The sequence below is a fragment of the Thecamonas trahens genome, assembly GCF_000142905.1.
Source record: "Thecamonas trahens ATCC 50062 unplaced genomic scaffold supercont1.37, whole genome shotgun sequence".
Lineage (NCBI taxonomy): Eukaryota > Apusomonadida > Apusomonadidae > Thecamonas > Thecamonas trahens.
Window position 1 is genome coordinate 80,054 of NW_013657643.1, and position 13,136 is coordinate 93,189.

A 13,136-nucleotide genomic window follows, 5' to 3' on the forward strand; every position below is an offset into this window, starting at 1 on the left:
GTTTCAGTCGTCCGCCTCGACCGTAGCCCTGGCTATTGCCATGGCCATGGCTATTGTCCTCGCCATGGCGCCTGCTCTAGCAGCTGCTGACCGTGGCTACCCGTTTGGCTCTGAGACGACCGGCCTCCCGCCGTCGGTCAAGATCCTGACCTGGCCGCTGGCGGTAGACGATCTGCCGCTGGCCAACGCATCTGCGCCGTGGGCAGACAATCCGCGGGCATGGTGGGCGCCCGAGCTGGCCGATGTGCTGAGTGAAGACGATGCGGAGTTTGCTCATCATCCGCTTTGCGCGCCCTGGCCCGGAGGCGCACGACCCGACGCTGCCGCCATTGCTACCAAGCTCTCCGATCTCGTCCTCGCCCTGGCAGAGCCAATCATCGTCCGCGGGCACCCGCTTATGGAGGCCGATTGGTCAGCGCCGCGCGAGTGGAGTCCTGAGACCATCGCCCGCCTCATTCCGGAGCTGCCGCAGGTTTACGACAAGGCGGACTCGTCCGTCTTCCTCTACCGCAACGGCGACAAGCCGCTGCTCGGCTCGCCGCACTGGCGTACCTCGATCGCCACTGTGCAAAACTTTCTCTTTCCCGCCGCCGAGCTGGTGGCCCAGATGCGCGCCGAAGAGGCCGGCAGCCCGCTTCCGGGCGCGCCGCACCGCTTCTTCTCCGGCCCGCTCCAGCTTGACCCGGACGTGGCCTTTGCCGGCGGCTCGCTCGACTCGGCCACCGTCACCTATGTCAAGGGCCTTATTGACGCCATTACCCCATACTATGACGTCCTCGGCTCGGCACCGGTCTCGCCGGGCCTTTGCGAGGGCGACCGCGAGATCTCGGCTAACCTCTGGATGGGCACCGCCAACGTGACCTCGCACGGCCACTACGACGGCTCAACCAACATCTACGCCCAGATGTACGGCCGCAAGACCTTTTACCTTGCTCCGCCCACCGCCGACTTTCCACTCTTCCCGCGCCTTCACGAGTCGTATCGCTCCATCTCCGACGAGGAGCTGCCGGCCTCGGCCTTTACCTTCCGCGCCCCGCTCGAACCGGGCGATCTGCTCCTCATGCCGGCGTACTGGTTCCACCACGTCGTCGCCGACACTCCGTCAATCTCGGTCAACTTTTGGTGCAACTCATGGGCCATGCAGCTGATGTGGATCTCCCGCCGATTACCACTCCCGCTCGAGATGGAGTGGCTCGATTCGGTCGAGGCCCGCGTCGTTCTTGCCTCGCTCTACTCGGCCATTCACGCCGGCCTCTACACCGGTGACCCTGCATCCGCTGCCTCGCTCCTTGCCTCGCTCTACCCCTCCCGCTACGCCGCGCTTTTTGACTCTTCGCCCAAGCACGCCGGCGTCAAGCGCGTGTGCAGCGAGGCTTCATCAACAACCGCCGCCATGCTCGCCGCCCCGGGGATCGAGCGGCTCATCGAGCTCGCCGTCCTCCCCACAGACCTCGACGCGCGCCACGAGCTAGAGTCTCTCTTTGCCGCCTGGGTCGACGCCGCGCTGGCGCCGCTTGGTCTCACCCGCCCGCGAGACCTCACCTACGCCAAGTGGCACCCGCGCCTCATCCAGACTGCCGCTATCGCTCGCCACATCCTCCACGGCCCGCGCACAACCGCCGGCCGTGCTCACGAGATCTTTTACTATCCTGACCCGGAAACGTCGGAAATCGAGTACCTGGCCAAAGACGACATCCTCCGCGCGCTGCCGCCCGCGTCTGCCGCCTCGCCGGCTGCTCGCGCCATCGCCGACCGTGACGTCCTCAACTCGATCGAGGAGATTGCCTACGCCATCGTCGTCCCCGACGCCGACCCGCACGTCCTCGGCCGCACCGTGCCCTCGGTCTTTTCCCTTTGCTTTGTCGACGGAAGCAGACCAAACCAATAACAGCCACATCCCTTTGTCGCCATCGCTGCCTACCGTCCGCCTTCCGCCCGTGGCACATACTTCCACCACACCGTCCCTCTGCCCACACAGCCCATCGTCACCACCTTACTACATGTGGAGCGCCAGTCAGACTGCCATTCACACTCTCCGGACCTCCCGCCCTTCTCTTATCATCCTCACCCGCACACTGTACGCACCCCCACCCCCATCCCCACCCCCATCCCCGGCCCCTGCCTGCCTTGGGTCAGGTCGGGACAGGTCGCGAGCGAATGACATGCTGCCACGGCCCCTCCTCCTCCTCCTCCCACTGCCACACTATCACCAGCTCCACTCATCTCCTGTTTACACGTAGGATGTCTGCCTCTGCCGCTGAGTTCTTTGGAAGCCTGCCCGTGGCGTCGACCAAGCCGCTGCCAGGGACCGAGGCCGAGGCTGGGTCGGGAGCTGTTCGTGTGGAGACGGACTCGCTGGGAGAGGTCAAAGTGCCGTCGTGGGCATACTGGGGCGCACAGACTCAGCGGTCGCTGGGCAACTTTGACATCGATCTTCCGCGCCATGCCATGCCGTTTGAGCTTGTTCAGGGCCTGGCATTTGTGAAGAAGGCTGCCGCGAGGGTTCACGCCCGCCACGGCAGGCTGAGCGAGGAGGTGGGCAAGGCCATCGAGGCTGCTGCTGACGAGATCATCGATGGCACGCTCGCCGACCACTTTCCGCTGGCCATCTTCCAGACGGGCTCTGGCACTCAGTCGAACATGAACGTCAACGAGGTCATCTCCAATCGCGCCATCGAGATCCTCGGCGGCGAGCGCGGCTCCAAGACGCCGGTCCACCCCAACGACCACGTCAACAAGGCGCAGTCGTCCAACGACTCGTTCCCCACCGCCATGCACGTTGCTGCCGCCCGCGCCCTCGACGCAAAGCTCCTGCCGGCTCTCGAGAAGCTAGCTGCCGAGCTCGAGGCCAAGGCCGAGGCCTGGAGCAACATTGTCAAGATCGGGCGGACCCACACCATGGATGCCACGCCTCTGACACTGGGGCAGGAGTTTTCGGGCTACGCCGTCCAGGTCCGCAACGCGATTGCCCGAGTCACCGTCGCCATGCACCCGCGGCTGATGTACCTGGCGCAGGGCGGGACGGCGGTCGGAACCGGGCTCAACACCACCGAGGGCTTTGACGTCGAAGTTGCTGCCGAGATTGCCGAGCTCACGGGGCTCCCGTTCCAGACCGCGCCGAACAAGTTCGAGGCTCTTGCCGCCCACGACGCCATGGTTGAGGTCTCGGGTGCGCTCAACACGCTTGCCGTCTCGGCCATGAAGATCGGCAACGACATCCGGTTCCTTGGCTCGGGCCCGCGGTGCGGCATTGCCGAGCTCGTCATCCCCAACAACGAGCCGGGCTCGTCTGTCATGCCGGCCAAGGCCAACCCGACCCAGTGCGAGGCGCTGACCATGGTGGCCGCCCAGGTGATGGGCAATCATGTGGCGGTGACTGTCGGTGGCTCCAACGGCCACTTTGAGCTCAACGTCTTCAAGCCGCTCATCGGTGCCAACGTGCTCTCGTCCATCTGCCTCCTCGCCGACGTCATCCGCTCGTTCACCGACAAGTGCCTCGTCGGTATTGAGCCGAACCACGAGCGCCTCGCCCACAACGTCTCGCAGTCGCTGATGCTTGTCACTGCTCTCAACAACCACATTGGGTACGACAACGCCGGCAAGACGGCCAAGAAGGCTGCCGCCGACGGCATCTCGCTTAAGGAAGCCGCCGTCGAGCTCGGCTACCTCACCGCCGACCAGTTTGACGCCTGGGTCAACCCGGTCCTGATGACCAAGCCGACGCCGGCCGAGTAGCTGTGCGGCAGCGTATAGTCCTTTACGGTGGAATGGACAATTTGTCCATCGCGCAAGCCGCGCGCTCCGCGACGCTTCGCAGACGTAGCAACGCCCATGGATTGTTGTAAAAGAGTAGTACAATGTGTTATTGGCTGCCACGACAGAAAACAGTCGGCGATGCAGAGATGGACGCCACACGCGGCGCAAAGTCCGCGGCCGCGATCGCTTACGCAGGTTGCCAGAAACAGCACTCGATCGAGTCCTTCCACGCGACAACAGCGAGGTCGTCGCCCACGTTGCACACGAGGGCGTCGCCGGGACGAGCGTCGGGCGGTAGGCCTCACGTGCGAGCCACGCATCGGGCGCGCCTCCCACCTCAAGCCGCAGGCCAAGCAGGCGTCGCGCAGCGTCGGCCGGTGACCTGGAAGTCAAGCACCATAGAGTTGTTCACTTTGTTTGCTAACCCTTAACGGTACGGTCGTTCACACGCGTTGTCGCGCGTCGCAAAGTCCATGATGTGGTCAGCAACAGCCTCGCCGGCGTCGTCCTGCAGAAAGTGGCCAGCGCCCACAAGCACCACATACCGCGACCGCGCACCGGGGACAAGCCGGGCGAAGAAGCCGGGGAGGTCGCGGGTGACCGGGCACTTGTCGGAGAACATGACGAGCGCAGGCTTGGTCCACTCGCGGAGAAAGGCACGCGTCGCCGCCATGTCAGCCGCCACCGGCGAGCTGGCCGAGAGCGGAACAAGTGCCGGCCACGCGACGGCGCCGGCCTTCGCATCCGGCTCGTGGAAAGGCGCCTCATAGGCGCAGATCTCGGCGTCAGACGCGTTGCGGAGCGCAGAGCGCATGACTGCGCCGATGGGAAGCGCCGTGTCGACTGCGGCCACAAACGCGCGCCAGCACGCAAAATTGAGCGAGCTTCGCCACGATACCCGTCCGGCCGGTGGGAGTCCAGTGTTCATCACCACGAGTCGGGCAATCCGCTCCGGCACGTCCTTGACCACCGAGAGCCCGGTGAGTCCGCCCCAGTCCTGGACGACCAGCGTAATGTTGCGCAAATCCAGGGCCTCGATGACTGCGATCAGTGTCGCCCGATGCAGCTCGTGAGTGTACATCGATGGCGCAGCAAACTTGTCGCTTTTGCCAAAGCCGATAAAGTCCGGAGCCACCACCCGCCACTGCGGCCGCTCGGCCGCCAGCGCTGCGATGACCTTGCGGTAGACGTAGGCCCAGCTCGGCTCGCCGTGGACACACAGCACGGTCTCCCTGGGCGCATCTTGCGGCGATGGCGGGTTTTCGGCCGTCGTCCCGGCACCCGCGCCCACATCGACATAGTGCACCCGCACCCCGTTGATTTCCAGGTAGTGGGGATCATAGGGAAAGTCCGGGATGCTCGCGAACCGAGCCGCAGGTGTTCGCAAGATCCGGCGCCGCTCGGGGCGCGCGATGTGGGCCATTCTTCCGATCTTGGTGGCCAGCGGGCGGAGGCACGCCACTGTATGGGATATGGGATGGGAGATGGTGTGAGGGCGGGCGGGGGCGGGGGGGGGGGGGGGGGGGGGTAAGGGGGTGAGGGGGGGTGAGTGTGTGTGTGTTGGTGGGGGTGCGCGTCACGTGTGGCGGGGGAGGAGGGGGAGGAGGGAGGGGGAGGGAGGGGTTGGTGACAGTGTGCGTACGTACGTGTGCGTATGTATGTATGTATATGTGTGTGTATATGTATGTGTGTGTGTGTGTGTGTGTGTGTGTGTGTGTGTGTGTGTGTGTGTGTGTTGGTGGCGTGTGTGCGGTGGGTGGGGTGGTGGCTGCCTTGGCCACCATGTTGTGCTGCCTTCTGCAGGTGGTTGGTCCCTCTCCCTTTCCTCCCTCTCTCTCTCTCTCCTCTCTCTCTCCCTCCACCACCGCATTCTTCCTCTCTCGTCAGCCATGCTTTTTATTGAGCAATCAATGAATTAATCGTTGGAGGTGGCGGAGCAACGGTGCTCCGTGGCCGGCCAGCGCTGGCATGTGGCGGGGGTATGCGGAGCATGAGCGGGATGAAGCGGCGGAACAGGAAGCGGCGGATCGGGACGATGGCACATAGCGAAGATCGAGTATACACACATATTTACTGTGTGTGAGGAGGTGAGGGGGGTATCGATGGCCATCGATGACCATACCCCCCCCCCCCCCCCCCCCCCGCACCTATGACTGCCCCCCCCCGCGCCACCGCTGGAGGAAGGCCAATGCGACAGCAGCAGCGGCACGACCACGCCGTCCACACAGCACTCCCAACTACCCCCCATCACCATGCTACAGCAGGGTACCCTTGCGGTGCTTGCCGTGGTTGTGGCCATGGCCTCTGCCCAGGCATACAACGCGTCCTGCACTCCGCAGACTGGTACGCTTGGAGGGGACCAGTGGGGAGAGTCACAGGGGCAGGGGAGGAGGGGGGGGGGGACTCACGGGGACTGGTGGCACGGGATGGAATGGCGCGGACTGGCATGGCATCAATGATGACACGGTCACGGGCATCGCCATCAACACGGATACTGGGATGGACATGGTCACGGGCATCGCCATCAACACGGATACTGGGATGGACATGGTCACGGGCATCGACATCAACACGGATACTGGGATGGACACGGTCACGGGCATCGACATCAATACCACAGGCGACTTCTTCTCGTACTCGTCGACCGACATCCATGGCAACACGTACGACTTTTCCCAGCTCAAGGGAAAGGTTGTCCTCGCCGTCAACGTCGCCTCGTACTGAGGTCTCACCATCCCCAACTACAATGCTCTCAACTCCCTCATGACAAAGTACGCTAACCGCGGCTTCACTGTCATCGGCTTCCCCTGCGCCCAGTTTGACAACCAGCAGCCCGAGTTTACCTCGCAGCAGATCCTCGACGGGCTCAAGTACGTCCGGCCGGGCGGTGGCTTTGTTGCAAACTTCCCGCTCATGGCAAAGTCGGACGTCAACGGTGCCTCGCGCTCGCCAGTGTATGCATACCTCACTGGCGCCTGCCCGCAGCCGATGCCCATTCTCGAGCCGTCGACCGCGTACATTTCTTGGGCCCCCATCCGTCCGACCGACATCACCTGGAACTTCCAAAAGTACCTCATTCACCCAGACACTGGCCGTCCGGTCTCGGTCTACTCGCCGGATACCCTCCCGTCGGACATTGCCGCCGATATCGAGGCCCTGCTCAAGTAAGCGCGCCCGTCGCCGCACCTCTCGTCCATCGTCGCCGCCCACGCCCTGCGCTCGGCGGGCCCACGTCCCACCCCGGTGATCCCATACTGCTGCTCCCGTCCTGCTGTGCTCGCCGCTCTGCCTCTTGGCACCGGCACACTGTTGACTCGTCCATGACGATGGCCGTGACAATCAGCGCCTTTGCTGCGTCTGACCACGTGTTCCCATCCGAGCTTTCCCGAGTCGCTCTGGCGTAGCGAGCAGGATGCGACAGCCACGAGTTCCCGTATGCCCCGAGTATTGTCGTGCGTGTTTGAGCATGCGCATGATACTGCCGGACCGGCGGTTCGAACTCTCACCACACGGTGGCCGTGTGCACGCCGCCACGCACATGCGCGGTTGTGCGACACGAGACCGCGATTGCATTACACACTCGCCTTTTGTTGCCCGCCAGCCCAGCCCACAACCTAGCATGGCCGCTAGTGCGCACGGCCAGTACGTTACACACTGCCACTCTTCTGAGCTTTATAACCTTGAATACTACTCCAGCTGCGGCACGATGTCCGCCAGTGCCGACAGCTGACCGATCGAGGTCTCCACTGCATGCGAGACAACCAAACACCGATCCGCCAGCTCGGGAACCACCCCTTCGAGGGCATGTAATGTCACCCGCGCCCCCGGTGCGGTTAATTGCTCCTCAAACCGGGTACAGGCCGCAGCCAACCGGCGGATGGCATCAATGACGCCATCGAGGTCAATAAGCGTCGCCCGGTTCTGGAGCACAAGGTCGTCCAGCGAGGTCGCATCGCCCTCGCGCTCCACGTTGTCTAGTGTCAACGCAAGAACACGGGCTGTGCTCAGCAGTGTGCTCTGCAACCGTGTCATCGGTGTCTCCTCCTCGGCCCCGGTCACGGTCAGCGTCGGCTGCAACGACAGCGGCGCCGCCCGCGCCGCCACCGCTGTCGATGCCAGCGCGTCGTTCAGAGCCTCGGCCACCGTAATGAGCACCTTTCCCACGCCCGGCGACAGCGACGCGTCCTTAAGAGCGTCCGTAATCTGCAGATGCGCTCGCGAGAGCGACTTGGGCAGCGGCGGTCGGGGCGCCAACTCGTCGCCGCTACTATTGCTTTGGCCGGGAATATGGTGTGCGAGGTTGTCCATGGCGTGCGCCAGCGCGTCAGCTGTCGACAGCAGCAGGGCTTGGGCAGCCTCAGGCAACTCGGGCGTCTCCTGCAGTGCCGCAAGCAGCGACTCGCGGAGCTGGCGCGTGTTGACCTCAACGGTCTCCATCGCCGCCTGCGCCTCCATCAGCTGGACTGTCCGCTCGAGGGCAATCTTGCTTCCGCCGGCACTCGGCTCGGCGGCAAGGACAAGCAGCTTGCGCTGTGCAGCATCCAGCTCGGTCCGCAGCCGGATGATCTCCTTGCCGCCCACCAGCGAGTACGCCAACGAGTTTGCCGCTGCTGGCTCTAACCCAGAGGCCTCGGCCACAGCAGCAACATCTTCTGGCGACACGAGCGAGTTCTCCGACGCCTGGCGAGCAAAGACGGCTGCCGAGTGGGCGGGGAGCCCATGGGTGAGGGCTGGAACCGCTAGCATGACCCGGCGCCCCAGTTCGGCTGCAGTCTCTTCATCAAGCGCGCAAGTTGCGGCCACATCAGCCACCCTCTCCGAGGTGGCACTGACCGGATCCACACTTCGAGCCACCCGCGTGGCCATCACTGGCACCTCATCAGCGGGCAGCCCCATCTCAGTTGCGACAGCCTGTACCGCCTCGCGCAGGGTTTGCATGCTTCGGAAGGCAGCAGAATCCTTGAACATTGTCACTTGCTCGTCCAGCGTTTGCGAGGCCGAAAGTGCCTCCATCGAGCGGTCCGTCAGATCATTGAGCTCCATCTCCAGCTCATCAACCTGCCGCCGCAGAGAATCGACCAGGCCAGGTGCAAACACGTCGCCGCCCTTAAGAACGGCGACCACGTTGGCCAGGACACGAGCTGTTTCGCTTGGAACTCCAAATGGTTCCCGCTCCGCAACAGCCGCAATTGACGGTGCGTGACCGGGGCCAAACTCCTTGACAGCAAGCGCAAAGGCGGCGGCTGTCTCGGGTTCAAGACCAAACGCTTCGGCCTCGCGTGCCACAGCCACCGTGCGTGCCAGTTGAACAGCAGCAATTCGTGGCAGCCCCATGTCTTCGTGCACGAGCGCCGCCGTCTCTATCACAGGCGGCATGGCCGGCCCATCGGCGAGGCGTTCGGCAAAATCTGCCGCTTGTGGCGACGACAGGCCAAATGTTTCGGCGAGTCTTGCATCTGCCACACGCCGGTGCATGTCCTGCTCCGTTTGTTGACGGAGTGACGAGGCCAGAAACGCACTAAAGTCCATCAGATCATCGGTGAGCGAGTCCGAGTCGGAGTTTCCAGTAAGCTGCGAGATGGCATCACGGACTGCAGCATTTTCGGCCTCCAGATGCGATGTGTGCGCTCGGGCGACAAGTGCGTGCGCGACGCAGCCTGCAGCTATTGGCTCGCCAGCAAACATACTCGCCACGTCAGCGATTGACAAACTTCCATTCATCAAACGCGCAACGTGAATGGCAGACTCGGGCGAAAGGCCATGGATGACCGCCTCGTTGGCGAGCATCAGCCGGCGCGCTACATCCGCCGCGTCGGCCACTGACCCACCTGCCAACGCATTCTCAGCATCAGCTAGCGTCATTCCGTCTCCCAACGCAACAAGCTCTTCGGCGAGCGCATCAGCACTGGCGTCATCCAACCCGCTAAGACAGGCCAGTCCCGCAAGAGCAGCAAGCCGAGCGTTGGCGACACTTGTCGGATCGGCCCTGCCCGTCCGCAGAACATCCAGCTCGATATTCTCTGCCACAGCCACAGCGACCGAATGCGCGAGATCGGGAGGCATCCCTGCCGCCACCCCCGCACGGAAAATGTCTGCCACGGAAACAGTGCCGGCAGCAGAGTCGGCAGCAAGCGCATGGGCAGCCGCCGCAACTTGTGCCGCCTGCGACGGCCCAGCTCCGTGGAACTCGGCGAGTCGCGAGCAAGCGAGGGCGCGCACTAGTTCAGCAACATCAGCGCAGTTGGGTTCCACAGCTTCGATGACCAACGAGAGTTGAGCAGCAGATCTCGCCGGCACAACTTCGTCTGTTGCGAGCGCATCCGCAAGCGCATGTGCGCTGTCCTTGTCCAAACCCAAATCACAAGCAAGGCGAGTGTCCGCGTCCCGACGGGCAGCGCGTATCTCCTCCAGTGGAACCACAGTCGATTCAACACGCTCACGAAGCGCCACGAGCTGTTCCATAAGCGACTCCGTACCAGCAAGCGTCGACGCATCCAGCAGCCTCGCGATCTCAGCCTGCGCCTCGGCCAGCTCAGCCTTCAGGGCTTCATGCTCAGTCTTTCCAGCGACCGCGAATGCAACCTCCTCTGCTGCAGCGGCGTCCATACCAGCCTCAACAGCCGCAGCCGCCACCGTGCTCGTGTCCGCACCCGCCATCGCACAAGCGCGAGTCGTAATGACCGCAGCCTGTGCCGGGGTCGCTCCGCGCGCCTCGACAGCACGCGATGTCTCGATCGCAGCCACCAGGCCAGGCACAGCAGACTCTTCCACGCCAGCAGCTGTGACGGCTGCGGCAATCTCCGCGGTTGATGGCTTGTCCGCGGACAGAGTGGCCAGCGCGTCTGCCACAGCAGCGGCACTCAAGTCATCAAGGCCTGCGTCGCCAGCGAGGCGGGCATCGGCCTCACGCCGCGCAATGCGCTTGTCTTCGAGAGGCCGCAGAGTTGACTCGACGTGCTCGCGGAGTGCAACGATCTGTTCGCGGAGTGACGTCGGTGCGGCGACAGGCGCCATTTCATCATTGCCCAGGAGCCGCGCGATCTCAGCCTGTGCCTCGGCCAGCTCAGCCTTCAGGGCGTCAAGCTCGGCCTTGCCGACAACAGCAAATGCAACCTCCTCTGCTGCGCCGGCGTCAACACCAGCCTCGACAGCTGCAGCCGCCACCATTGCTGTGTCCGCACTCTCCATCACACCAGCACGAGTCGCAATGACCGCAGCCTGTGCCGGTGTTGCTCCACGCGCCTCGGCAGCACGCGATGTCCCAATCGCAGACACGAGACCAGGCACAGCAGACTCTTCCACGCCAGCAGCTGTGACGGCTGCGGCAATCTCCGCCTTCGACGGTTGGTCCGCGGACAGAGTGGCCAGGGCGTCTGCCACAGCAGCGGCACTCGAGTCATCCAGACCTGTGTCGCCAGCGAGGCGGGCATCGGCCTCACGCCGCGCAATGCGCTTCTCCTCAAGAGGCCGCAGAGTTGTCTCTACGTGCTCGCGGAGTGCAACGACCTGCTCGCGGAGTGACGTCGGTGCGGCGACAGGCGCCATTTCATCATTGCCCAGGAGCCGCGCGATCTCAGCCTGTGCCTCGGCTAGCTCAGCCTTCAGGGCTCCATGCTCGGCCTTGCCCACAACAGCGAATGCAACCTCCTCTGCTGCCGTGGCGTCCATACCAGCCTCAATAGCTGTAGCCGTCACCGTGGTCGTGTCCACACTCTCCATCGCACAAGCACGAGTCGTAATGAGCGCGGCCTGTGCCGGCGTTGCTCCGCGCGCCTCGGCAGCACGCGATGTCTTGATCGCAGCCACCAGGCCAGGCACAGCAGACTCTTCCACGCCAGCACATGTGACGGCTGCGGCAATCTCCGCGTTCGATGGCTTGTCCGCGGACAGAGTGGCCAGGGCGTCTGCCACAGCAGCGGCACTCGAGTCATCCAGACCCGTGTCGACAGAGAGGCGGGCATCAGCCTCACGCCGCGCAATGCGCTTGTCTTCGAGAGGCCGCAGAGTTGTCCCTACGTGCTCGCGGAGAGCAACGACCTGCTCGCGGAGAGATGTCGGTGTAGTTCCAGCCGACATCGACGCAGGCAGCAGCCGCGCGATCTCAGCCTGCGCCTCGGCCAGATCAGCCTTCAGGGCGTCAAGCTCGGCCTTGCCCACAACAGCAAACGCCACCTCCTCTGCTGCGGCAGCATCCATACCAGCCTCAATAGCTGTAGCCGCCACCGTGGTCGTGTCCACACTCTCCATCGCACCAGCACGAGTCGCAATGAGTGCAGCCTGTGCCGGCGTTGCTCCGCGCGCCTCGGCAGCACGCGATGTCTTGATCGCAGCCACCAGGCCAGGCACAGCAGACTCTTCCACGCCAGCACCTGTGACGGCTGCGGCAATCTCCGCGGTTGATGGCTTGTCCGCGGACAGAGTGGCCAGGGCGTCTGCCACAGCAGCGGCACTCGAGTCATCAAGACCCGTGTCGACAGAGAGGCGGGCATCGGCCTCACGCCGCGCAATGCGCTTGTCTTCGAGAGGCCGCAGAGTTGTCTCGACGTGCTCGCGGAGAGTAACGACCTGATCGCGCAGTGATGTCGGTGCGGCAACAAACGACATCGACGCAGGCAGCAGCCGCGCGATCTCAGCCTGCGCCTCGGCCAGCTCAGCCTTCAGGGCGTCAAGCTCGGCCTTGCCCACAACAGCAAATGCAACCTCCTCTGCTGCAGTGGCGTCAATACCAGCCTCGATAGCTGCAGTCGCCACCGTGGTCGTGTCCGCACCCTCCATCGCACGGATTTGCGCCGCAATGAGCGCAGCCTGTACTGGCGTCGCTCCACGCGAGCTCGCACCCCGTACAGCCACCACATCAGCCGCCAGCGCCTCTACGCCGGACGCGTCCATACCAGCCGCGACAGCTGCTTCAGCCACATTGGCTACATTCGGCACACCCTCGAGCGACGCTACTGCAACCGCAAACATCGCCCCCTCATCGGGCGACATGCCGTGCTCCACAGCAAAACCCTTGTCTGCTGCCATGAGCTCGGCACGGCGCACGCGTTGTGGCTCGAGCTGCTCGGTCACAATCTGCTCGACTGTGGCAAGCTGCTCACCAAGCGTCGCTGCTTCAGCCACATCTGTCCCAACAACGCGCGCCATCATGGCTCGAGCTGCCTCCAGCTCGGTCTTTCCCACAACAGCAAATGCAACCTCCTCTGCTGCAGTGGCGTCAATACCAGCCTCGATAGCTGCAGTCGCCACCGTGGTCGTGTCCGCACCCTCCATCGCACGGATTTGCGCGAGTCGTAATGACCGCAGCCTGTGCCGGGGTCGCTCCGCGCGCCTCGGCAGCACGCGATGTCTCGATAGCAGCCACAAGACCAAGCACAGCAGAC

The 13,136-nt window shown here is 63.9% G+C and overlaps 5 protein-coding genes across 5 annotated transcripts in view; 3 read left to right on the forward strand and 2 right to left on the reverse strand.

Moving 5' to 3' along the window:
* Nucleotides 1-3,735, forward strand: AMSG_12096 (uncharacterized protein; the record flags this gene model as incomplete). The annotated part of the gene is made up of 2 exons (XM_013900443.1): nt 1-1,843; nt 2,263-3,735. The coding sequence occupies exons 1-2, from the start codon at nt 41-43 to the stop codon at nt 3,733-3,735; spliced, it is 3,276 nt and encodes a 1,091-aa protein (XP_013755897.1). The 5' UTR covers nt 1-40.
* Nucleotides 3,736-3,943: 208 nt separating this feature from the next.
* On the reverse strand, nt 3,944-5,179 carry AMSG_07742 (haloalkane dehalogenase; the record flags this gene model as incomplete). Its single annotated transcript, XM_013900358.1, has 2 exons — nt 3,944-4,056; nt 4,204-5,179. 2 exons carry the CDS (start codon nt 5,177-5,179, stop codon nt 3,944-3,946), a joined length of 1,089 nt encoding a protein of 362 aa, XP_013755812.1.
* Nucleotides 5,180-6,008: 829 nt separating this feature from the next.
* On the forward strand, nt 6,009-6,480 carry AMSG_12097 (uncharacterized protein; the record flags this gene model as incomplete). Its single annotated transcript, XM_013900444.1, has 2 exons — nt 6,009-6,099; nt 6,377-6,480. 2 exons carry the CDS (start codon nt 6,009-6,011, stop codon nt 6,478-6,480), a joined length of 195 nt encoding a protein of 64 aa, XP_013755898.1.
* Nucleotides 6,481-6,519: 39 nt separating this feature from the next.
* On the forward strand, nt 6,520-6,924 carry AMSG_12098 (uncharacterized protein; the record flags this gene model as incomplete). The annotated part of the gene is made up of 1 exon (XM_013900445.1): nt 6,520-6,924. The coding sequence occupies one exon, from the start codon at nt 6,520-6,522 to the stop codon at nt 6,922-6,924; it is 405 nt and encodes a 134-aa protein (XP_013755899.1).
* A 519-nt stretch (nt 6,925-7,443) lies between these two features.
* Nucleotides 7,444-13,136, reverse strand: part of AMSG_12099 (uncharacterized protein) — a gene marked incomplete at both ends in the record, with an annotated part of 18,104 nt that continues 12,411 nt past the window's right edge. The window contains 2 exons of the mRNA XM_013900446.1: nt 7,444-9,363; nt 9,490-13,020. Coding sequence (XP_013755900.1) covers nt 7,444-9,363; nt 9,490-13,020 — 5,451 coding nt within the window. The remainder of the gene's footprint in view (nt 9,364-9,489; nt 13,021-13,136) is intronic.